The following is a 27,343-nucleotide window of genomic DNA, read 5'->3' as shown; positions in this document are numbered from 1 at the left end:
CACACAGCCAGAATGGGGTATGAAGTCCACCCCTGAAAGATACCTCTTCCTGAGCGTATTCAAAACTCTCCTCCAGGTAGTCCAGCCGTTCCATAAGACTCATCGTGTAGCCCGGAATAAGGACCATCATGCGATACTCGCTGAAAGGATGTATCGGGCTTTCCTCTTCCCAGTCGAGGTGTTCGATGATCTCCCTGCGTGTCTTGTTGTGGCAGGAGAAACCTCGCAGCTGAGCTTCTTCAATTAGCTCTGCCATACTCATCATGACAAGTGGATTCTTTGGATTTATGAAAATGTACCTACTTGGATCCTCTGGTTCAGTGACATTATCCACACCTTGATCCTCTGGGTCTGTCTTGCTCCCCAGCTCAGGTTCCATATCACATTGCTTCTTTGCATCATCCTCCAATAATGCGTGAACCAGCTCCTTTTTAGTTTTATCTGTCCAGTCGAGACCTCGCTGCTCACACAGGGCAATTAAAACTTCTTTGGCTTTTTTCTTGTAAGCAGCTGCCATCCTTGCAGTCACTTTGCAAAATAAAAGATAGAAAAGAAAAACAAGAGAGAAGGGAAGGGAACTGCTTTGCACGTATGTCTTCAAAAATTATAGCCCTGAGTTTCGTCCTTGTAAAACTATTGTATTCCTCGCAAGGTTACAATCAGTTTATAAGTGCAAGGGTTAATTGCTTAAACCATGCACTTAATACTCTAAGAAATTAAATCATCCCACCGCTATGCCACCAATTTGTCAAGAACGCGCTCCCAGCTGCCGTGACGTTGGGGTGTTTGCTGTATGAGGTCACACACGATTTCAGCCCGCAGTCTCTCTCACCTATCACACAGGTTCTTAGACCTACGGAATCGCCCCCAAACACAGCGCTCTCACACCCCCAGACACTTCAGGTACAGCCACCACCTATTGGTTATGGGCAATAGGACCCCAATATACTGTCCCACGCTGGCACACAGGCTCCTAGTTCCACAAACTAGCAAGACTCACACCAGCACCCACAGGGTTAACTCTGCACACCTCCAGACTGTTACACAAATGTACATACAAGCACACACAGCTTGTTAATCAAATGTATCAACCAGTCACACACTGGGTAACCTGGATAAGCAATCTCTCTTCTACACAGGCTATGGATTCTTTAGAGTATCAAGGACGCAACTTATTAAATTTTAGATTTAATATACAAAAGGTACAGGGCATACAGATATAAAGAAAAATAATGAATAAACAAATAATAAATTTGACATAACAAGCAAAACAGTTTAAAATAAAAGAGATAACGTACAGAGCATTACTTACATATAATAATCTGTATGCCTGGGGCAGGCAGAAATAATGGACAGTCCTTCAAATAGATTGATCCCCAAAAGTCTGACAATTTGTTCCCTCAGAACACAGATTTTTAAGCAACCTCAAATGGGTGCGGCATTCACAGGGGCAGGGTTAATGCTAATCGGGGTTGTGTCCTGGGACACCTTTTCAAACCAAATTTACCTGTTGCCTGATTTATTAACCAATTCTACAATGTGATATATTTGTCCTGGACAGCGTTACATCGATCCAATTTTATCATTAACCAATCCCCTATGACTTTGTACATCTTTTCATATCAAACATGCCTAAGTACAGGGCATTCGCAGAGCTTCCACTCCTTTTCTTCATTTCTCTGTGGGTCAGAATTCTTAATTTACCATATGAGCTGCCCTTCATCATGCTATTGAGGAATAGGTGGTTGATATCTGCTTTTATTGATTTTAAGTGGCATATTTTAAAACTGAATTCTTTCTGTCTATACAGTATTACATATAGGCTATGTTATCCCCTGGCCTCATTGAGCCAGACCACATGCTGAGCGGTACCTACAAGTCTATTCAAGTGTCACAAGCAAACAGTGCTATGTCCTGGAAGCTGCTAACAGTGGCAGGCTTATCTCCTCACACTGGGATGTAAAAACCTCCAAACACCATTACATCAGACTCTGCGTCTTTTACTGTTACACTAGCTTATCAATGGATTCATTTGATACAACCTATTCACCCTGCAGTTATGAATTATCCCTTGTAAATAACTGCAAGCTCTCTAATTTACACCTAGGGGTTAGTTTGTGTTTATACTACCTATTGAAGGGAAGTAAATCAATGGATGTCTGATCTGCATATCTAAAGCTGGTCTCTGCACAAAGGGTTTACCTAACTCAATTACCTGTTCCTGGGCTCATTTAGTCACACCTTTATCTGAATTGAACATCAGGTGAATTTAGGTATTCATGCAAACATTTATTTGGGTCCTGACATCCAATATTCTATTTCAGCATATCAGATTTATGCTTTATCCTGACACACCTATAAATATATAAAAATAATAAACAAGAGATATCCTGCAATAATACAAAAATAAATGAAAACTATGTACTTTAATATAATTATGAATGCTCATCTGCATGTACAGGTGGTTCTTTCCGTGTCCAGTCAGTAAATTGAAACACTACCGTTTGTACACTTGCATGCAACCGGACCAGAAAACCAGTAGTGATGTGCTGGTCACATGGTGACTCACGCAAGAAACAGAAGAGACCTATTACTGGAGGCTATCCTTACGCTTTCTGACAAGCAATTTCAATGGTGTGACCTCCCGTATCCGTGAAGTACTTTATAGAGGGCTAATCTTCAATGAAAGGCAAAGAGGGGCCAATCCATAGAGGTGAAAAAGGATGGGAATGGGTTAAGGCTCTCTCAGAGGACTCTGATCAGAATTGAATATAAGGGCAATAATATGTAATAAGGGAAATGGTATATCAGTAAATGATTTCATAATAAGGGGAAATAGTAGCAATTGGCAGGATAAGTCACCAACTTATACTCACCACACATACAAATCATTATTTAGCACTAAAAAAAAATAGTAGCATTTGTGATTTTAAATATCATATTATACACACTTTCTTAGTCCAGAAAATAAAAACTCTGGAGACCAGTGTAATCTGTTGCATTATTATCATTTTTATTAAAGTTTTCTTAATGTAAATATCATGCCCTCACATTTTAAACAAGTTAGTGCAATCATACTCTTGCATATAGATTAGGGATGAGCGCACTCGGATTTATGAAATCCGAGCCCACCCGAACGTTGCGGATCCGAGTCGGATCCGAGACAGATCCGGGTATTGGCGCCAAATTTAAATGTGAAACTGAGGCTCTGACTCATAATCCCGTTGTCGGATCTCGCGATACTCGGATCCTATAAATTCCCCGCTAGTCGCCGCCATCTTCACTCGGGCATTGATCAGGGTAGAGGGAGGGTGTGTTAGGTGGTCCTCTGTGCTGTTTAGTTCTGTGCTGTGCTGTGCTGTGCTGTGCTGTGTTCTGCAGTATCAGTCCAGTGGTGCTGTGTGCTGTGCTCTGTCCTTCTGAGGTCAGTGGTGCTGCTGGGTCCTGTGCTGTGTCCTGTTCAGTCCAGTGGTGCTGTGTCCTGTGCTCTGTGCTTCTAAGGGCATAGTTATTTCCCCAATATTCCCCTGTGTTTAAAAAAATAAAAAAAAGTTTTTTTAAAAAATACCAAAAACTACTTTAATTTTTTTTAATTACCACAAAATTTGCACAACCAATCCTGCAGTATAAGCCCATTGGTACTGCAATATTACCAAGTTCACACATTCAGCAGTAAAAGTCCAGTGGTACTGCAATATTACCAAGTTCACACATTCAGCAGTAAAAGTCCAGTGGTACTGCAATATTACAAAGTTTACACATTCTGCAGTATCAGTCCAGTGGTGCTGTGTCCTGTGCTCTGTCCTGCTGAGTTCCGTAGTGCTGCTGGGTCCTGTGCCGTGTCCTGTTCAGTCCAGTGGTGCTGTGTCCTGTGCTCTGTGCTTCTAAGGGCATAGTTATTTCCCCATTATTCCCAAGTTTTTAAAAAATAAAAAAAAAGTAAGAAAAAATAAAAAATTTAAAAAAAAAAAAAATATATAATAATTATAACCAAATTTGCAAAACCAATCCAGCAGTATAAGTCCATTGGTACTGCAATATTACAAAGTTCACACATTCTGCAGTATCAGTCCAGTGGTGCTGTGTCCTGTGCTCTGTCCTGCTGAGTTCCGTAGTGCTGCTGGGTCCTGTGCCGTGTCCTGTTCAGTCCAGTGGTGCTGTGTCCTGTGCTCTGTGCTTCTAAGGGCATAGTTATTTCCCCATTATTCCCAAGTTTTTAAAAAATAAAAAAAAAGTAAAAAAAAATAAAAAATTTAAAAAAAAAAAAAAATATAATAATTATAACCAAATTTGCAAAACCAATCCAGCAGTATAAGTCCATTGGTACTGCAATATTACAAAGTTCACACATTCTGCAGTATCAGTCCAGTGGTGCTGTGTCCTGTGCTCTGTCCTGCTGAGTTCCGTAGTGCTGCTGGGTCCTGTGCCGTGTCCTGTTCAGTCCAGTGGTGCTGTGTCCTGTGCTCTGTGCTTCTAAGGGCATAGTTATTTCCCCACTATTCCCAAGTTTTTTAAAAATAAAAAAAAATAAAAAAAAAATAAAAATTTTAAAAAAAAAAAAATATATAATAATTATAACCAAATTTGCAAAACCAATCCAGCAGTATAAGTCCATTGGTACTGCAATATTACCAAGTTCACACATTCTGCAGTATCTTGTGCTACATATAATGGAGACCAAAAATTTGGAGGATAAAGTAGGGAAAGATCAAGACCCACTTCCTCCTAATGCTGAAGCTGCTGCCACTAGTCATGACATAGACGATGAAATGCCATCAACGTCGTCTGGCAAGCACGATGCCCAATCTCCTAGTACAGGGCATGTAAAATCCAAAAAGCCCAAGTTCTCAAAAAACAGCAAAAAAAGAAACTTAAAATCATCTGAGGAGAAACGTAAAGTTGGCAATATGCCAATTACGACAAGTAGTGGCAAGGAACGGCTTAGGCCCTGTCCCGTGTTCATGACTAGTGGTCCAGCTTCACCCAAGGATCTAAGCCCTCCTCCCCCCCCTACAAAAAATTTAAGAGAGTTATGCTGTCAGCAACAACAACAAAACAGCAAAGAACTCTGCCTTCTAAACAGATGACATCACAAATCCCCAAGGCGAGTCCAAGGGTGTTGTTGGTTGTGAACCCTGACCTTCCCATCACTGTACGGGAAGAGGTGACTCCATCCAGCATTTGCAGCACGCCCTCTGCATATGCTGGAAGGATCACCCACAGTCCAGTTACAGATTTGGCTAATGAAGGTGTGAATGTTGTACACTGGGAGGAGGATATTGATGTAGCTGGCGCTGAGGAGGATGTTGATGATTATGATGCAGACAGATACCAAATTGCATTTCTCAATTTCTATTTATATTCTAGATTATATAACGGCTGAAAAGTTTTCTGTTTTACTCCTAGTGGAGAGGGGATCTGATGCAGACAGATACCAAACTGCCTTTGTCCATTTCTTTGTATATTTGAATTGCTACTTCTACAGTCTATGCAGGCTGCTTTATTTATATTCAACTACAAGTGTAGGGCGGGGGGGGCATAGATAGCCACCAAAGTAACGTGGTCCATTTAATTTCACTTTCTAGCTCCACAGTCTGTGCAGCCTGCTTTTTTTTATCTTCAAAGTATTTATATTTACAAGCCTTGCAATCTAAATTAACTAGAGGTAGTGACGTGGTAGAACTCCAAAAGGCAGTTTGGAAGCCCCTGTACAAACTGGCTCTATTTTACCTGAGTTGTCCCCCCTCCAGTGTGTACTCGGAAAAAGTTTTTAGTGCAGCGGGGAACCTGGTCAGTGAGCGGCGAAGGAGGTTGCTTCCTCACAACGTTGAAAAAATGATGTTTATAAAAATGAATAATCAATTCCTCAATGAAGTACAGCACTGCCCTCCAGATACTACAGAGGGACCTGTGGTTGTGGAGTCCAGCGGGGACGAATTGATAATGTGTGATGAGGAGGAAGTACACACTGTAGGGGGAGAGGAATCAGAGGTTGAGAATGAGGACGACATCTTGCCTCAGTAGAGCCTGTTTAGTCTGTACAGGGAGAGATGAATAGCTTTTTTGGTGTGGGGGCCCAAACAAACCAATCATTTCAGCCAAAGTTGTTTGGTAGGCCCTGTCGCTGAAATGATTGGTTTGTTAAAGTGTGCATGTCCTATTTCAACAACATAAGGGTGGGTGTGAGGGCCCAAGGACAATTCCATCTTGGAACTTTTTTTTTGGCATTATATGACCAATCAACAGTCGTTTGCCATGTTCAAAAAGTAAAACCAAATTTTAAAAAATTCAAGAAATTAAACCAAAAGTAAAATGCCGTGTCATAATTTAAAACAAGAGTTTTTGACGTGCTCTAAAACTACTGTATTGTTGTTTATATTTTATAAACACTACACTTGAAAGCTTGAGTCTTTCAATAAAAAAGTAACTGTCCATTGCACGAATATTTGCAACAGGGACAATTTTAGGGTTAAGAAAGCCAACTAATAACACTTCGACGCTGTCTGTCTTTATAAACACTACACTTGGAAGTTGGAGGAGGTATTGTGGCCCCGGCACCAAATTTACTACCGGGGCCACTCCACTGTGCAGTCCATATTTAGGTGTATCAGATATTAAACAACGGTGACAGTTGATGCCCAATTTTTTAATTATATTGTGGCCTCGGTACCAAATTGTGTACCGGGGCCACCACACTACGCAGTCCAGATACTTGTTTGGTGGAATTCAGACCAGTTGAGGGTTTTATTATTATATTGTGGGGACCACTCTATCTATACCACACTACAACTCTATATACCACTCTATTTCATACTTTAATTCTATTTCATACTTTAATTCTATTTCATACTTTAATTCTATTACTAATTACCATAAAGAGGAACAAAATAAACCAATTTTACCAAAAGTATAATATGACTTAGACTTACAAACACTACACTTGAAAGATCGTGCCTTTAAATGAAAAAGTCAGTCTTCATTGCACGACTATGTGCAACAGGGACAGTTTTTTGGGTTTACAAAGTCAAACAATAACACTTTGACCCTGTCTGTCTGGGATCTCAATGACGAATTGTCTGTACCATGTTTGGAGGAGGTATTGTGGCCCCGGTATCAAATTGGGTACCGGGGCCACCCCACTATGCAGTCCAGATACTTGTTTGGTGGAATTCAGACCAGTTGAGGGTTTTATTATTATTATATTGTGGGGACCACTCTATCTATACCACACTACAACTCTATATACCACTCTATTTCATACTTTAATTCTATTTCATACTTTAATTCTATTTAATACTTTAATTCTATTTCATACTTTAATTCTATTTCATACTTTAATTCTATTACTAATTACCATAAAGAGCAACAAAATAAACCAATTTTACCAAAAGTATAATATGACTTAGACTTACAAACACTACACTTGAAAGATCGTGCCTTTAAATGAAAAAGTCAGTCTTCATTGCACGACTATGTGCAACAGGGACAGTTTTTTGGGTTTACAAAGTCAAACAATAACACTTTGACCCTGTCTGTCTGGGATCTCAATGACGAATTGTCTGTACCATGTTTGGAGGAGGTATTGTGGCCCCGGTATCAAATTGGGTACCGGGGCCACCCCACTATGCAGTCCAGATACTTGTTTGGTGGAATTCTGACACGTGGAGGGTTTTTTAATTATATTGTGGCCTCGGTACCAAATTGTGTACCGGGGCCACCACACTACGCAGTCAAGATAGATAGATGCGTATCATAGATAAAGTACATTCAGTGGTGTGGGGCAAATTGAAAAATATTCAAAATGCACTGACATTATCAAAAACAAGAGGTTGTCACACGCTAAAACTCCAACATGTATATGATGGAGAGGATGGAGGAGCAGCCGTATGTGTAGTGTAATGCAGACCTGTTGAAGGTTTTTTATATATTTTATTGTGGTGCCCAGTGCCCACTCCTCTACGCAGTCCAGGTACATTTATTGGTGCGATTCATAAAAGTTCAGGGTTTTTAAGATATTGTGGTGACCCACTCCTCTACGCAGTCCAGGTACATTTATTGGTGCGATTCATAAAAGTTCAGGGTTTTTAATATATATTGTGGTGACCCACTCCTCTACGCAGTCCAGGTACATTTATTGGTGCGATTCATAAAAGTTCTGGGTTTTTAAGATATTGTGGTGACCCACTCCTCTACGCAGTCCAGGTACATTTATTGGTGCGAATCATAAAAGTTCAGGGTTTTTAATATATATTGTGGTGACCCACTCCTCTACGCAGTCCAGGTACATTTATTGGTGCGATTCATAAAAGTTCAGGGTTTTTAAGATATTGTGGTGACCCACTCCTCTACGCAGTCCAGGTACATTTATTGGTGCGATTCATAAAAGTTCAGGGTTTTTAAGATATTGTGGTGACCCACTCCTCTACGCAGTCCAGGTACATTTATTGGTGCGATTCATAAAAGTTCAGGGTTTTTAATATATTGTGGTGACCCACTCCTCTACGCAGTCCAGGTACATTTATTGGTGCGATTCATAAAAGTTCAGGGTTTTTAATATATATTGTGGTGACCCACTCCTCTACGCAGTCCAGGTACATTTATTGGTGCGATTCATAAAAGTTCTGGGTTTTTAAGATATTGTGGTGACCCACTCCTCTACGCAGTCCAGGTACATTTATTGGTGCGAATCAAACAAGTTGATGGTTTTCTTATTATATATATTGTGGTGACCCACTCCTCTACGCAGTCCAGGTACATTTATTGGTGCGATTCATAAAAGTTCAGGGTTTTTAATATATATTGTGGTGACCCACTCCTCTACGCAGTCCAGGTACATTTATTGGTGCGATTCATAAAAGTTCAGGGTTTTTAATATATTGTGGTGACCCACTCCTCTACGCAGTCCAGGTACATTTATTGGTGCGAATCATAAAAGTTCAGGGTTTTTAATATATTGTGGTGACCCACTCCTCTACGCAGTCCAGAAAGATACCTTGTTGCAACGTTTTGGACTAATAACTATATTGTGAGGTGTTCAGAATACACTGTAAATTAGTGGAAATGCTTGTTATTGAATGTTATTGAGGTTAATAATAGCCTAGGAGTGAAAATAAGCCCAAAAACTTGATTTTTAAACTTTTTATGTTTTTTTGCAAAAAAATCCGAATCCAAAACCTTAAATCCGAACCGAGACCTTTCGTCAAGTGTTTTGCGAGACAAATCCGAACCTCAAAAATAACGAAAATCCGGATCCAAAACACAAAACACGAGACCTCAAAAGTCGCCGGTGCACATCCCTAATATAGATTAATATACATTTTGCTTTATCAACATCTCATATTCATACTCACTGTCGTGAACAGAGAGAGCTTACAGTTATTTCTAAGGATAATTCATAACTGCAGTGTAAATAGGTTGTATCAAATGAATCCATTGATAAGTTAGTGTAACAGTTACAGACGCAGAGTCTGATGTAATTGTGTTTGATGGCTTTTTACATCCCAGTGTGAGGAGATAAGCCGGCCACTTTTAGCAGCTTCCAGGATGTTCGCTTTAGACACTTGAATAGACTTTGTGGTGCCAATCACAGCTGGAGATCCTGGTAGGCAGCATGTGAAAGCCTATACAGGTATATAGAAATATGACCTTCAAAGGAAAATGTGGTCATAGTTCATATTTTGGGAAATCTGGAAGCCACTCCGTACTGAGGGGCAAAAAAGACACCAGGGTCTTAAAACATAGATACCAACTACACAGGGAACAGCCATAGTCAGAGGTATTTCAGGATGAGATTGGATATTGTTGTAATCTCATCATATTTGGTATTTAAACATGCGGGAGATTGACCGGTTTATTGAGAGGGGTGTTATTTCTCTGAGATATATCTGTGAAGAATTACCAACAGGACAAAACTTAGGAATAGTTTGACCAAACCTGAGGTAACGCCCAGGGGGCATTTTCGCCCCCACATTAGCATTCACACTGCCCCTGTGAATGCCGTCCCATTTGAGTTTGCTTAAAAATCTGTGTTCTGAGGGGAAAAACTGTCAGACTTGTGGGGAAATCAAGTTACATTGATAAGCTGTCCATCTTCTTAGCCAAATCCCCTTGGCCAGAATGCAATTCATGTAAGTGCAAATCTGAATTTAATCCTTTTTATTTTAAACTGTTTTTGCTGGTTATGTCAAATTTATTAATTGTTATTCATTATTTTTGTTATCTGAATGCCCTGTACTTTTTGTATATTAAATCTATAATTTAATAAGCTGCGTCCTTGATACGCTAGTCATTAGCCTGTTTAGAAGAGATTGCTCGTCCAGGTTACCCTGTGTGTGATTTGTTGATACATTTGATTAACAAGCTATGTGTGCTTGTATTTACATTTGTGTAACAGTCTGGAGGTGTGAAGAGTTAACCCCGTGTGTGCTGGTGTGAGTCTTGCTAGTTTGTGGAACTAGAAGCCTGTGTGCCAGTGTGGGACAGTATATTGGGGTCCTATTGCCCGTACCCAATAGGTGGTGGCTGAATCTTGAAGTGTCTGGGGGGTGTGAGAGCACTGTATTTGAGGGCGATCCCGTAGGTCTAGAACCTGTGTGATAGGTGAGAGAGACTGCGGGCTGAAATCGTGTGTGACCTCATACAGCAAACACCCCAAAGTCACAGCAGCTGGGAGCGTGTTCGTGACACTCACTGATGTATAATATAATTTGTTGATATACCATTCCTCCTTCCCCTATTATAAAATCATTCATTGATATACCATTTGACCTTATTACATATTATTGGACATTTATTCCATTCTATGAAGACAGCCTTTCTATTTTTCTCTCTTCCACTGATTGTAAATGAAGATTAGCCCTATATAAGGTATTTTACAAACACAACCTTGATGACATTGCTTGATGAAACGCGTAATGTGGCCTTCCATACTTTTTCTCGTTTCCTTGTCCAGGCCTGGTTATGTGCTTGTGAACGGCAGTGTATCCACTTATAGAGAACCACATCAGGATAAACCCTCATAACATTATTATTAAAAGTTTTAATTGAGTTAACCAGTTTTATTTCTCTAATATACTGCAATATTTATGCTCTGTTTTTGTGTTTGTGCTGTCTATTCTTTTCTGTGGGCTTATTTTTTTACTGACAGAGGGTCTAGAAAGGGAGCAGCAGCACCTGCTGTATTGATTTTATATGGTTTTAATATAATTAATCCATATTCTATCACTGTACCTTATTGATATTAAGATGGTAAAGTGTGCTATGTATATTTTTAAATATATATGTATGGGTTAATATACCCTGTACTTTAAGTTATGAAAGCATTAGTAGCAACTGAGGATTTCTGTGCTCTATTATTATTATTATTATTATTATTATTATTATTATTATTATTATTATTTATAAAGCACCAATAGATTAAACAGCACAGTACATTGAGGGGATATTGATGCAAACCAATTACATACAATGAAATGAAACAAGGTAAAGATGGTCCTGCCTAAATGAGCTTACAATTGTACAATATTCTCATATGAAAGCATAAGGCAAAGTGCGTCTAAATAGATCAGAGAAATATGTTTATTGATATCCTTAATAATTTACAACAGTAATTTAAAGTAATAAGTTTTCATAATGAACACTGAAGTGATAACATCAAACCTCACTCATTATAAACCATGACATCATCACCTTTTTATAAAGGTAATATTTAAAGCAGGAATTTTGTACATTTTATTAATATCAATTTTATGTAATATAAGTATTTTAATTCAGTAAATGTTTTCATTCTGTTTTCATTTGTGTTTTATATTCCTGTTATCTAATGGAAATAAATTTATAGTGCGTTACAGATTCTGATGTTAATGCCAGAGAAAGAACACAAAAGAAAAGGCTACTTTTGGATGCTAGTGATGTTAAGGTGGGTTCTGTTTTCTATTACATTGTAAAGCTGGATCTTTCATGTTTAAAAGTATTACGAGTTCATCCTGCCCACTTAGCAACAAAAGGTTTCTGCAGAGCCGTACATAAGGGATTAAAACATACAACAAAATGACCTAACTACAAACATATAAGAACAGTTGGCACAGATATAATAATGTATGAATATAATTAACAGAACAAATCGTATGGCATACAAAAACAATTCAGAATGAGACAAAACAGAGACATCAAGGATGATGGAGAACGGGCAGACATGAGATATAGGGTAGAGAGGTGGTAATCAGACATCAGCAGCAAATGGGACAATAGGCATTGTGGGGTTCACTATGGTGCAGAGGTCTGCAAGATACTGAGGCCAGGATGTAGATAGGCCTACATGGGACCATGATAGTGCAGGGGCCTAGGCGGTAGAGAGTCCTGGAAGGTTTAGATCAGAGTTTTCTAAATCCGGTTCTTAGGAATCCGTAACAGTGCATGATTTCCATATCTCCTTGCTGGAGGTGTAGTAGTTACTGACACATTGTAAAAGAAACACAGAATTATTTCACTTGTGATAGTGTGAGACTTGGAAAACATGTACTGTTTGGGGTCCCCGAGGACCAGATTAGGGAAACACTGGTTTAGATGGTGTAAAGGCCTATTTGGGCAACAGCTAGCATGGTGTAAGGACCTAGAATGTGCAGAGGCCATGATGGTGTCTGGGTTTTAGGTAGTGTAGAAGCCTGCATGGTGGCAAGTGCAGTATGACAGTGGCAGTGTAATCAGAATGGTAAAACAACAGCAAGGCAATGCTATGGCAAAGCAATATTTTGGCACAACAATGTTATGGTACAGTAATACTATGATAGAACAGTGCAATTATAGTAGAATTAAGAGCAGTAAATACAAAGCACTGAGAAAATAGTATGTGGCGGGGGGGGGGGGATAGTGGCAGGACAGCAGTGAAGAGACAGGGGAAGGAGTGAAGTAGTGAGGAAGTAGAGGTGAGAGAATTTGTGGAAGCAGAAGTAGCAAGTGAAAGAGTCGTAGGGGTGAGAGAGCAAGAATGGGCAGCTGGATAGTGAGAGTGAGGCAGAGAAATAAAGAGAGAAAGACAAATGTAACTACCAAGTTACAATGATGCGGACAGTGAAATAAGCATCATCTTTATACAGTCTTTTAACATATCTGAAAAGTTCATAACTATATATAGTTCTTTAGAATAAGTATAGCCACGTTATAACCTATATTGAAAAGTGTTTTATGTCGTCCCATGCTCTCCAGTAACTTGCTTTACTTGCAGCTGTATATAGCTTGTTACACTTTGGGACTCCAGTCTCTTATGCAGAATTACAATCCAAGCAAGTGTGTCTTTGTGGCTCTGTTTATATATTGGAGCGCAGCGCTTCAGTTTACATGTGAGCAGTGCAGTATTTGTGGTCAATGAATGAGGAGGGTCTGCTAATCACTTAACAATATGTATAAATTCCATCTTTTGTGTAAATCGTTAAAAGTTAATTTTATGCCCAAAAGATGTAATAACATAAGCTTGAGTTTCTTTCTACATTAGTAGTTAGATAGACTGTTATACTGACTGATGCCTATTGATGGGGATTCTGCACGATTGCAGCTGCCATGTTTGGCTGCGCACATTTCAGAGTACTTCACTCTCGACAACATCGCATATTTTCCTCAGCAAGTCTATGAGGTGCAAGGCAAAATCCCCGATGCTACATCGTCATGGAATGCCCCTGCGACTCTTTAGGAGGGTCTCCTTGGCACAGCGCACGGAATTGAATCGACCGCTATGAATGTTGACATGTAATGAAAATACTTTTCCTCATAATAAAAGCAGACATTTAAAATTGCCAAATCATAAACCTACCTCCTTTTAAAAAGTTGTTACTGCTGTGTACAGATTGAAATATGACTATAGAATTAGTGAGCTGTGTGTAAATATAAATAAACAGTGCCATTTACACTTCACTGAAATTATTTTGCTTAATTGTATATATAAACAGGCAGTGTTATCAATAATGATATTTTATAGAAGATAATGTTTCATATACTATAATGTTTCATCTACTGCAGATTATAAGACTATTAGGAGTCACCAAATGCTATGACCATTGTAAAGGTACATGGTTGCATATCCGGTAACTCTCAAATTGTCTTATAATATTCAGTATAATCTACAAAACGGCATACATTATTCTTATTAATACTTCTCTATACAGTATAGTATTTTAAATGCTACACTACACTTTATTACACACTACACTGTACTGCACACTACATTATATTATACTCCCGAACCACCACTAAGCTGTGCTGAATATCCTCTATTGCTCCTGGGCCTGAAACCATTTTAACACTGAAAGAAGAGCCATGTGTATATAAATCTTATACCTATCAGCATCATAATCTGCAGCTCTACAGTGAGGTGTTTAATGTGCTGATTAACCTTACAATTAACTTGTAGATTATAAATTTATTTTGCAACTGCAAAGCTACATAAATGGCTAATACATATTATACAATGTATTTTGCACACGCCTTTTCTGTTACAGTATGGAGACATTTTAGATTAGTGTTCTGTTTCAAGATTGAAATTAATAAAAAACAAATACTGTTCTCTGTTTATAGGTATTTAAGAAGGGTCCTCTCTGATGAGCTTTTATTTAATTCACGTATAAAATAATGAAACTGCTATAGTGCGTGCTGTCCAAGTATTAATATGACTTGTAAATATTTTTTGATCAATGTTTTTAACAGTGTCACTTAACAGACTGTAAACCACATTCGTGTTATTGTAATTTACACATAGGGCCTGATTCATTAAGGCACGCAAAATTAACGTAAATTTAGTTTGTTAAATCTCGCGCTATTCAGGCATACGCACATCTGTATTCAACTACAAACGGATCTGAAGATACATCTCTTTTTGAATAAGTTATAGACACGTTCTTCTTTAACAGACTCAATACACAGCATGATTAGTCGAATATATGTGTGTAATATAAAGTCCCAGCAGAACGCACAGGGAAAAAATATATTCAATGATTGTCACCTGTTAATAATGTTGTCACCTTTGTCAACTTTTTTTTCCCTATGCAATACATCTATCATGATGTTTTTAATGTCTACTGTACATAAAATGCATGTCCACAGTTGCTCCTGATTGCAAACACATGTTCTAACATGCTTCCGTGACCGTCATCTCAATCAATCGACACTTTCACCTGCCCTGTTGCTGGTGCAAGTTATATGACAGATGCCCAAACCAGACGTTGCTGCGTGTGCTCAAGCTCGCACACCCTTTCTGTATATTGACTGGTGCATACGCCCATTCCCCTCCCTATTCCGTCCATTAAATCATAGGCTGTCATAAAGATCCTTTGCTCTTGAAGATTAATTGGATGTTGATGCGTTCACTGGCATGTTGTCCAGCTCTGGGCATGCGCAGAGCATTTTTATGCAAAATATGGCATCGAAATTTACGTTCCTTAATGAATCAGTGCCATAATGTTATACCTCCCAACATGCCTACAACAGGCAGCGGGACAGGGGGCATGGCCACATTGCGATTGAGGACGTTGCCATGCCCCTCAGATGGCTGTCCATTAGAAACCTCCCTTCCCCCAACATTCCCACCAACAGGGCAAACATGGGACAATTGGTAGGTGTGTACTGTGTATGGTGTAATGATCTTTGTGGCATGTATGTGCAGTTTTTATATATACATTATAAAATGCATTTAGCCACACATGAGCCAAGGACAGGCACACACAAACACACACAGACTTTTATCATAATCATTTTCATCCTTACAGTTTTTATGTAGCTTAATTGTCAGTACATTTATACTACAATCTTTGAACAAACCAACATTAAATGATCCACTAGGAATCCATAATTCATTTAAGTTAAAAATAAATCTTGAAATTTGTGTTTACTAATGGTAAGATCATATTTTTTTATAGACCTTGCGAGAAAGTTTGGAACAGAGTTTATGTTTACAACATGGCAGCAAGGAAGACTTAGCTGATGAGTATGACTCTATTGAAGAAGAACTTGAAAGTGAAACCCAGGAAGAGCCCAAACCTGTAACTTCCTTCAAATCGAGGCCTTTAGATGCTGGCCATAAACGACTACTTCCAGGGGACTTAGTTGTCCTAGAATTTAATGGTAACTGTAACAAGTAATGTCAGTTTTTGTTTTTATGTATATATTTTTTTTATATTGAGTATGGGTATATGTTGTATTCTATTAAAGAAAATGGCCATACAAAATCATACTTTAATATTGAATTCCCCTCCCGTCAAGTATCCAAGCAGCAGGGGGCCAATGCTGAGGACCTGTGCCATTCAGAATACACTTATCCACTAAACACATGCACCTCTCAAATTCACCTGCCACTGATGTCAGGAGAATGTTAATATACAGTGCTTCTTACACACAGGGCCTTGTGTAAGAAAGTGCTAATTATATGAAGAGGGGTTAATTAAAACATGTTAGGTTTACTAAATGGATTAATTTGGAACATCCCCTCCCTCAATATTTTAAAACATCCCAAAATGAGGAATGTAATAAGAAATGTATATGAAAGTGTCACTGTCTTTCCTAATAATCATTTATTTTCTTAATCGAGATTTTGAGCTATAGAAAATACCCAACAAACTGTAGTGTTTTTCAATGTATATTAACATTTCAGCAGACCTGCAATTCTGTTTCACCTTTATGTTTTTGTCAAAAATCACCATTTTAGTGAGGCCCACCTGTTTTCAGTGATGTGAATGCTATACAGCCCACAGCCTTGCGTTTAATTCTACCCAAGAATGACTGATATTAGAGTATGTTGACCAAGGAGTTGTCAGATTGCTAATATAGAGTCAGGAATGTTTTTTTTTCCCCTCTTAAGTCAAATGAAACAGTGCTTCATTTACTGACATATTTTTCTTTCCTGTGGGTTGATCCTGATGAACATGTGTCTTTTTTTTCACCTAAACTAAAAAAATAATTTCTAAGGTCAAGGATTTTCTGGTGTTCATTCTGAGCAGTCAGCCAGCGAACGACTGGGCAGTCTCCTAGGTAGCAGAGAATTCATACACAGCAGTATAGACAGTGATCTTTCTGAATGCTTAAATAGCTAACTAAGCTTTCTGTACAGTCCTGAAATCTTCTTTATCATTGTCAAAGATCTATCTTTGTTTTGTTCTTTGTGAGAAACATTGGAAAATGTTCCATCACACTTTTCTTTTTAACAAAGAATTATTATTCTGTTTCTTTTGATTACAGGCAATATTATTACAGTAGTATGTTTGTTTGGAGCTTGAATTAGCAAGTTGATATGTATTGGCCGAATGATGCATTTTGACTTCTTTCTTTGTAAATTTACATTTCTGGGTATAGTTATCCTTTAATAGTTTCAGCAAGGCAGTTTAGGGTATTCCTTTCCAAACATTCCATTCTAACTCCGTGCTGTCCAAGTATTAATATATTGAGAGCAACAAATATGTTACAACTTTGTCATCCCAAACTACATATTGGACATCACCTTTTTAGCTATTTAAAGATCCACAGTTCATCACGTATCACTGATTTTGTTTGGAATTTGTCTGAGTTTTGTTTATTTGGCTCATTTATTAAAATAGTGTACAAATGACCAAATCTTGTATTTTTAAATGTTTCACATTTATTGGGGTTATTTTTGCCTTTGTATTTCAAGCTGTTGATAAGAAAGATGGTCGAGTTTTGTCTGCAAAACGGAGAGACAATGCCGAACATTACATTCCCACAAAGCCTGTCATAGTAAGGAGTAAAACACAGAAATTAAAATCTTCAGGTTCGTTGCAACAAGAGGAGTACTGCTCACCCCGTAAGTTATGACTTTTAAATATCCCCTGCAGTGTGTTATGATGGAATTAGCTGTCAGTAGCGGTTTATACATGACAATTTATAGTAAATTGCCTGTATATATGTAGCCCTTTAATTGTGCATTATGAGTGTCAGATATACTTAAATACCCATACTGAATTACACATCCAAATGCATAATGCTGTAATTGACTTGTATTCATCTTCAGAAAAAAAGATTTGGTTGTGGGGAAACATGACACAAATGGTTAAAACTTAGACTTTAACATATTTGTTAATAGAAATACTCATTAAAGTAGATGTAATGCTGCAAAATGACATTTCCAGATTCCATAATATAGGTAAACTCAAATAAGGATTTGTATAGATAACTGTGTGTTAACGTACTAGGTTACTTTTTTAACTAATGAGGGTTGCGTTTTATCCAGAGGAGACAGGTCAGCTGTCAGGCCGTAGGCCTACTGAGGACTACAATGAAGCAGAACACTAACTGGTATTAACACTCCTGAACTAGCAGGTGCGGAGTTTAACGTACCCCTGGTATTCGCCAGGGACCCCCACAAGAAGGTTTGGACTTCGCTGCACAGGGCACGCAGGTCGCGGTCCTACTAGCCAGTTGCCGGTCCGGGTCAAGCCAATCGGGAATACACGGTACAAGGGAGAATCCAGAGGAGTAGTCAACAAGCCAAAGTCGAAGGAACAATATGGGTCACACAGATAGAAGGATGGTTGCCAAGCCGGGTCACAACGGGAGAGCAGGAACACTAGGAGAAAGGTCAGGGAAGCTGAGTAATAGCAGGAAGATAACCAGGAACACTAGTTGTAGGAACCTGTTACTCTGGCACCCTAACGGCGCCAGAGGCAGGTTTAAATAGGGACAGGCTGGCGCTGATTGGGGGGGGGAGCCGGGAGGCGGCACGCAGTGAAGGAAGAAGCGTCCCTAAGGCAGGGCGCATGCGCCCCACAGGACAGACTTGCCGGAAGCCACAGCGCGTCTGTTGCTAAGCAACAGCGCTCTGGCCGGAAGACAGGCGTCCATCTCCGTCTGACAGGAGATCAGCAGGGACAGCACCTGACATCAGCTTTTTCCTTCCTTTGGATTTTTCATGACAATAAGTTAGGATCTGTGGTCTCTTCGGCTGCTTTCTCCTCCCACTGTGGTATATTCTCTACTTTCATTTGTCCCTTGAAAACATAGGGTGATGCAGAGTTATATGTTTCTACTGTTCTTTATGTATAATCACGGATACAATCCTCATGGGTGGGAGAACAATGTTCCAGGGACTACAGAAGCTAGATACTTTGGTCTCCTCTTTAAAGTTTTAATTCTCATCAAATCCTGAATCTTTTACCCTTTAGGGGGAAAACCTCTTCTGAATTATAATACGTTACAAGTTATGACCTCTATTTAAACCATTGTGACAACCCATATACCAGAGGTGGAGTGAAGTGGATTATGCTGTGTGTGGAGAGGCTGATGGCAATAGTGCTATTTGCTGTTTAAAACATGGGTGTTTATAGTTTATGAGACAACCTTCCTTATTCAGTCTGGTTCTGGGCAAATGTTGGGGTATCTGGAACAGCAATTTCATGGCTTGTGCTTACAAGATTCCTTGGTTTTGATTTGGGATCTGTTTTTTAGATGCTACTTTATGTTCATTCTGTAGGAGTGTTGCAGTGGTTAGCAGAGGATCGCTGATCAGTAAATGGGGAGAATGGAATCTTAGGGCAGGGACTTACATAAATGGACAGGATCGGAAGGTTAGAAGATTAGGGAAAGATGGATTATGACTTGTGGACACTGCAAAACTGATGTAGACCTGTCATTGCCACTTATATTTGAACTAAATTCAATGCTTCACTGCCCTATTTTCCATAAAGAGTCTAACTTTCATTACATGAATATGCAGACTAGTTACTTGTCTGATTGCTGGTATGATCTATTTGTATGATCAAAATTGAATTGATACAGGCTCATGACTCTCTTTCAGGCAGCTCTTACTTCTACTTTTTTGTCATGGTTAGGTCTTATTTAATTGAATATCTGTCAGACGCCGTCCCTGCGCCTCCTCCTCGAGCAGGGACGGACGTCTGTCTCCAGAGCGCCCCGTTGCCAAGCAACGGGGACGCCTCTTCCGGCGACGAGGTGCGCAGGCGCGCCCGTCGCCATAGCAACGGGACGCGTCTCTCTAGTTCCTGTCGGCGGTCAGAACAGCTGACCGCCGATTCCCTGCCCACCAATGAGGAAGCTTCACTTCCTATTTAAAGCCTGCTCTGACACCATTAGGGTGCCAGAGCAACTGGTTTACTTAGTCCCCAGCGTTCCTGTATAGTTACATTTGGTTTCCTGTGTTTTGACCCGGCTTCCTGACCTCGCTTTCGGATTCTCCATTGGTTCCATCCTGATATCCTGGTTTGACCTCGGCCTGCTGACCATTCTCTGTCTTCTGATTCGGTACCTCATCTGCCCGGTTGGTTCCTGACTCTGCCTGTTTGACTACGTCTTTCTCTATATCTCGCAAGTAGCTACCTGGGAGGGCCGCGACCTGCACGTCGTTGCCGCTAAGTCCAAACTTCCTTGCGGGGGTCCCTGGTGAACACCAGCGGCGTGTTAGACTCCGCGCCTCCTGGCGTAGTAGTGCCAATACTTGCAGGTACTAAGGTCACGTCTGTGACAGTTTGCTCTGGCCATGTCAACCGACTCAGCTAATGAACCCTCTGCACGTGACCTTCTACTCCACTTGGCTCATAGGGTGGAGAAGCAAGAAGCAGAGCAGGCACAGTTACTTCACTGTATCCAAGGAGTCGCAACTCGTCTTGAGACCCTCCAGGTCTCCATGGCTTCTGCTCAAAATGTTCCCGTGACTACCGCGGTAGTCGCCGCCACCTCCTCCTCTCCTGCAGTGGTTTCCTCTACAGCCCTGAGACTCTCTCCACCGGACAAGTTTGATGGCGAGCCTAAAAGATGCAGAGGATTCCTTAATCAGTGTCTGATCCACTTCGAGTGTAGTCCTACATCTTTTCCCTCTGAACGCATTAAGGTGGCATTTATTATGTCCTTATTATCCGGACAGGCCCTTGCTTGGGCCTCCCCCCTGTGGGAGCGAGATGACCCTATGCTGTCCAACGTCACCACCTTCATTGAAACCTTCCGTAAGGTTTTTGATGAGCCCGGACGCATCTCCTCGGCTGCCTCCAGTCTCCTGAACCTCCGCCAGGGATCCCTGACCGTCGGGCAGTATGCTATACAATTCCGCACGCTGTCCTCTGAGCTCAGTTGGAATAACGAAGCTTTGGTAGCAACCTTTTGGCAAGGACTCTCAGACCGAGTTAAAGATGAGTTAACTTCCCGTGAGCTTCCCGCTGATTTGGATTCCCTGATTTCTTTATGCAATCGCATTGATCTACGTTTCCGTGAGCGGACTCAGGAACGTGCCACTTCCAGACGGTCCTCTACTCGCCTTGCTCCCATGTTTCAAAACCCAGTCCTTCCTGAAGAACCGATGCAAATTGGCCGTTCCCGGCTGTCCGCCGAGGAACGTCAACGTCGCTTCAAACAAAACCTATGTTTGTATTGTGGAGATCCCGGTCATACCATCTCATCTTGTACCAAGAGCCCGGGAAACGCCCCCTCCTAATCGGTGGAAGGGAGGCCGATTTAGGAGTTGGAGTTATTACTCCCTACACCATTGCTAGCAACGACTGCCTCATGCCCATCTCCTTGCATACCTCTGTCGGCCCCTTTGAGACCTTAGCCTTTGTGGATTCCGGCTCTGCCGGAAATGTCATCTCTGCCACTCTGGCATCGCAACTCCAATTAACTACTATCAAATTGCCTCAGCCGTTATTCCTCACCGCGGTAGATGGGAATCGGATCTCCAACGGGTCTGTTTCTCACGCCTGCGCCCCAGTTCGGCTGACGGTAGGGGTGCTACATTCTGAAGTCATCGAGTTCCTGGTTCTTCCTCGTTCTGTCAACACCGTCATTCTAGGATTGCCTTGGCTCAAGCTTCATTCACCCCAATTTGATTGGAATCGTGCGATGGTTACTTCTTGGGGCCCACAATGTTTTAAGTCCTGTTTGTCTGGTCCAAAACCCAGCCAGACCTCTCTTCCTTGTCGTCTGATATCTCCACACGTTGAACTGCCACTTCCATATATTGCTTATCAGGATGTGTTTTGCAAAGCTGCGGCCGAGGTCCTGCCCCCCCATCGGCCCTGGGACTGCTCCATCGAATTACTACCTGATAAACCTCTTCCTAAGGGCAGAATCTATCCCCTATCTCTCCCTGAGAATACTGCTATGACCACTTATATTTCTGAGAATCTTCAACGTGGCTTTATCAGGAAATCTTCCTCTCCCGCGGGCGCGGGATTTTTCTTCGTCAAGAAGAAAGACGGTTCCCTACGGCCGTGTATTGACTACCGGCGATTGAACGCCATCACTATAAAGAACAGATACCCGTTACCTCTCATCTCTGAGCTCTTCGATAGAATCGCGGGATCCAAGGTCTTTACTAAGCTAGACCTGCGGGGGGCATATAACCTCATCCGTATACGCTCAGGAGACGAGTGGAAGACTGCATTCTGCACTAAAGAAGGCCACTTCGAATACCTAGTCATGCCCTTCGGGTTGTGCAATGCCCCCGCTGTTTTCCAATCTTTTATTAATGAGATTTTCCAAGACCTTCTCTACATCTCCGTAGTAGCCTATCTGGATGACATCTTAATCTTTTCTTCAGACTTGACCAGCCATCGTGTTCATGTAAGAGAGGTCCTGTCTCGTCTACGAGCCAATAAGTTGTATTGTAAGCTGGAGAAATGTGTATTTGAGAAGCCACAGATTCCCTTCCTGGGCTACATCGTGTCAGGCTCCGGGCTACAGATGGATCCAGTCAAGCTATCTGCCATCCTCAAATGGCCTAGACCTATGGGTCTGAAAGCTACCCAGAGATTCATTGGCTTCGCCAACTATTACCGGCAGTTCATTCCACGGTTTTCGTCTATCATCGCACCAATTACCGCTCTGACTAAGAAAACTGCTAATCCTCATGTTTGGCCCACGGAGGCCATCGACGCCTTCGAAGCACTCAAGAAAGCCTTTTCTTCCGCCTCTGTGCTTGTTCAACCGGATCAAGATAAACCATTCCTGGTAGAAGTGGACGCATCTGCAGTAGGAGTCGGGGCAGTTCTTTCACAAGAATCCATTTCAGGGGGACTACTGCCATGTGGGTTCTTTTCGAGGAGATTCACTTCCTCTGAATCTAACTACGGTATAGGGGATAAAGAGTTATTGGCGGTGAAGTCTGCGCTCGAAGAATGGCGCCATCTTCTAGAAGGGGCACGTCATCCTGTTACTGTATTCACCGACCACAAGAACCTCATCTATCTCCGGGATGCTCGGTGTCTCAACCCCCGGCAAGGCAGATGGTCCTCATTCTTCGCCCGCTTTAATCTCATTCTTACTTATCGTGCTGGTTATCTCAATTCCAAAGCTGATGCCCTCTCTCGCTCTTTCGATGTCTCCGATTCTTCACCCACTACTGTACCCCCACCAGTGTTTGAACCCTCCTGTATTGTAGCCATCACCCGTACTCCTCCTGTGGGTTGTTCTTTCCTAGTACCACATGTACGCTTAAAGGCGTTACGTTGGGCTCATGCCTCTAGATTTGCCGGTCATGCTGGTACTGAGAAGACTCTCTCGCTGTTATCACGACATTACTGGTGGCCCACTGCCCGTACGGATGTCCAAGAGTTTGTAGCCTCATGCTCTATTTGTGCCCAGAACAAAGTGCCTAGACAATCCCCCGCTGGATTGTTACAACCTCTTCCGATTCCTGATCGCCCATGGTCCAGCATCTCGATGGATTTTATTACTGATTTGCCACCCAGCAGCGGCTTTGACACCATTTGGGTCACAGTAGACCGGTTCTCTAAAATGGCTCATTTCGTTCCTCTAAAAGGCCTCCCATCTGCATCCAAATTGGCACAAGTCTTCATCAAAGAAATCTTTCGTCTTCACGGGTGTCCCCTGGAAATAATCTCTGACCGAGGTGTCCAGTTCGTGTCTCGCTTCTGGAGAGCCTTCTGCAAAGATATAGGTATTACTCTCAAGTTCTCCTCTGGATATCATCCCCAGACAAACGGCCAGACGGAGCGAGTAAACCAAGACCTGGAGGCGTTCCTTCGTTGTTTCTCATCTCTTAACCAATCTAATTGGAGTCTTCTGCTACCTTGGGCCGAGTTCACACACAACAATCATGTTGTCACGGGCACTAGGAGTCTTTACCCAGGGATCACCAGGTGATAGGCTTACCAGAGCAGTATAGGTGGTAATATGGTACTCTGGTAGCAGGGTGATCACGGAACAGGAAATAGCAGATGATGAGATGCTCAGGAAAGTCTATGACTAGCAGCACTGGCAATATGGAGGTAGTAATACACGAGGAACTGTATGGACAAAGGACACGTGAAGGTAGTCAGTGGTCTGCGGTAGCAAGTTGTACCACTGCTATAGTGAGGAGGAATGTCCAACAGAAACGAGGAGGTGATGAGAGTCAGCGGTCTGCGGATAGCAAGTTGTACCGCTGTCTGAGTGAAGGAATGGAATCCAAGAGGAGGTATCCGGGGAGTCAGTGGTCTGCGTTAGCAAGTTGTACCACTGCTATGTGAGAGAATACTGGAACGGGTGAAACTGGAAACAGGGGTCAGTGGTCTGCCACTAGCAAGTTGTACCACTGAATATATATGTGAGGAGGTGCACGGGGAGAGACTGCAACACAATATATACACGGGCACCTTAACTTTGATCCACAGTAATATGCACAATATAAATGTATAAATGACTGAACAACACTGCCAATATAGAAAGTCTCTTGAAGTAATCCAGCATGAGATAACACAGTCAATGATGGCAATAGACTCAGTAGATAGTACACTCCAGAGGAGAACCCACACAGTCCAGCAAGGTATGCAATACACAGCACAGTCAATGGGAAGTATGCATACCGTGGTTCAGGAGAAGGCAGTCAGACAGAAGTGCAGAGATACCTGAACGGCAGGAGGCCGGCAGGATGCAAAGTCCCTGGATGGGTGAAGCGGTGGTCTAGCAGGTGCAGCGCACAGGTAGGTAGACCAGCAGGGAACCCAGGAAGGCGTGGAGAGCGGATCAGCAGCAGATGGATGCGTAGCGCTGAGAAGCAACAGCAGCGGGTCTCTGCGGGAACACGGAGGTAGCCAATAGCAACCAGCAGGTGCAGTAACGATGGGACACCAGAGCAGAGTAGAACTGAAACAGTTGATCACGGAGAGTAGCGGGTAGCAATAGTGGCAGCAGACTCCAGGAAACACGGGAGAGTTGACAAGGGCTGAAGACTGAAGCGCACAGAGGCGGCGGATAGGAATCAGCTAAACAGTCCCGAGGAAACACAGACGGGTTGCAGGTTGAAGACTGTAGTGCACGGAGGCAGCGGATAGGAATCAGCTAGTAGTCACGATGATGAAACACAGACGAGTTGCAGGTTGAAGACTGTAGTGCACGGAGGCAGCGGATAGGAATCAGCTAGCAGTCACGATGATGAAACACAGACGAGTTGCAGGTTGAAGCCTGTAGTGCACGGAGGCAGCGGATAGGAATCAGCGGGCAGTCACAATCATGAACAGGTGAGTGGATGTGAATGAAAGACTGTAGTGCACGGAGGCAGCGGATAGGCATCAGCTAACAGTCCCAATGATACAAGGTGGAGTTGAAGTGCTTAGAAGACTGTAGTGCACGGAGGCAGCGGATAGGAATCAGCTCACAGTCACGATGATGCAGTAGATGGTAGAAGTGGTATGGGGACCACAGTAGGAGAAATGGTTTGGAAACCACAGAGGTAGAAGTGGTTTGGAAACCACAGGAATCAGCTGGGCTGAATAAACGAGGAAACACAGGAACACCTTCAGAGACTCATGGGGAATGAGACTCCAAGATCAGGCAACGTGGTGTTGACCACAGGTGCTTAATATAGGGAGTGTTGCCTGATCTGCCAATTGAGTTAAAGGGACATACACAGAAGTATAGGAAAGGGCTGCGCATGCGCAGACCCTCAGGATGGAGGACGGCCACGGTTCCTAAATGTCCGGGAAGAGGCACTCACGGTCCGGTGAGTGACAGTACCCCCCCTTTTAAAGGTGGGCACAGAACGCCTGGAACCGGGCTTGTCCGGATTTTTGGAATAAAACTTCTTCAGAAGGGCAGGAGCATTAAGATCTTCAGCTTTGATCCATGAACGCTCTTCAGGACCAAAGCCCTTCCAATGAACGAGGAAACGGAGGACTCCTCGCGAAATTTTTGCATCCAATACCTCAGTAATCTCGAAATCCTCCTCCTGGTGAACTTGAACTGGCTGCGGAGCTGAGGGAGGAGTTGAGAAACGGTTGATGATGAGAGGTTTGAGCAAGGACACATGGAAGGCATTGGAAATCCGAAGATTCTTAGGAAGAAGAAGTTTAACACATACTGGATTGATAACTTGAATGATCCTATATGGACCAATAAAACGAGGGGCGAATTTCATAGATGGAACCTTCAAACGAATATTTTTGGTAGATAACCAGACACGATCTCCAATTTTTAGTGGTGGAATAGCCCGCCTCTTCTTATCTGCGAAAGACTTATATTTGTTAGATGTCTTCTTTAAACAGGTTTTGACCTGAGACCAGATATTTTTGAAGGTCTGACAAGCAGTCTCCACAGCAGGAACTTGGGTGGGCGGGAGGGCAGGAAATTCCGGAAAAGACGGATTGTGACCGTAGACCACAAAGAATGGAGTTTTGGATGATGACTCATGGTACATGTTGTTATGGGCGAATTCAGCCCAAGGGAGCAATTCTACCCAGTTGTCTTGGTTGGCTGAAGAGAACATCCTAATAAAGGTCTCAAGATCTTGATTGACTCGTTCTGTTTGTCCGTTAGATTGCGGATGGTAAGAAGATGAGAGTGCTAATCGTATGCCCAAGGTTTTACAAAGGGACCGCCAGAATCTGGAAACGAATTGTACTCCTCTATCCGACACAATCTCAGACGGACATCCATGGATGCGGAAGATTTCTTTAATGAAATGTTCAGCCAGAGTAGACGAGGAAGGTAAACCGGGCAGAGGGACGAAATGAGCCATCTTCGAAAATCTGTCTACCACTACCCAAATAGTATTGTGATTCTTACTTGGTGGCAAATCAGTAACGAAATCCATACTAATATGGGTCCAAGGCTTGGACGGAATGGGTAGTGGTCGCAGCAACCCTGCTGGAGTTCTGCGGGAGGATTTGAACTGAGAACATAAATCACAGGAAGCAACAAACTCTTTGACGTCTCTCCTCATTGAAGGCCACCAGTAACTACGAGAGAGAATCTCAAAGGTCTTGTGTTCACCGGCGTGTCCAGAAAAACGAGAGGCATGGAACCACGAAAGGATTTTCCTCCTCAGAGTAGGAGGCACAAGGGTCTTCCCAAATGGCAGCATTTTGGTGGATGAAGCAGCCAGAGAAATACATTTGGGGTCTAGAAT

At 42.0% G+C, this 27,343-nt stretch overlaps 1 protein-coding gene and 1 long non-coding RNA gene across 3 annotated transcripts in view; one reads left to right on the top strand and one right to left on the bottom strand.

Moving 5' to 3' along the window:
• The window catches only part of KATNIP (katanin interacting protein), a 137,722-nt gene that overhangs the window by 19,324 nt on the left and 91,055 nt on the right, over positions 1 to 27,343 (top strand). Inside the window, exons 7-9 of the mRNA XM_075179860.1 lie at positions 11,840 to 11,917; positions 15,903 to 16,107; positions 17,648 to 17,797. Coding sequence (XP_075035961.1) covers positions 11,840 to 11,917; positions 15,903 to 16,107; positions 17,648 to 17,797 — 433 coding nt within the window. The remainder of the gene's footprint in view (positions 1 to 11,839; positions 11,918 to 15,902; positions 16,108 to 17,647; positions 17,798 to 27,343) is intronic.
• Positions 1 to 27,343, bottom strand: part of LOC142097752 (uncharacterized) — a 65,240-nt gene that overhangs the window by 9,642 nt on the left and 28,255 nt on the right. The gene's annotated exons all lie outside the window — the stretch shown is intronic.

This window comes from Mixophyes fleayi, chromosome 7, assembly GCF_038048845.1.
Source record: "Mixophyes fleayi isolate aMixFle1 chromosome 7, aMixFle1.hap1, whole genome shotgun sequence".
NCBI classification, from domain to species: domain Eukaryota; kingdom Metazoa; phylum Chordata; class Amphibia; order Anura; family Limnodynastidae; genus Mixophyes; species Mixophyes fleayi.
This window is presented reverse-complemented; position numbering and strand designations above follow the sequence as displayed.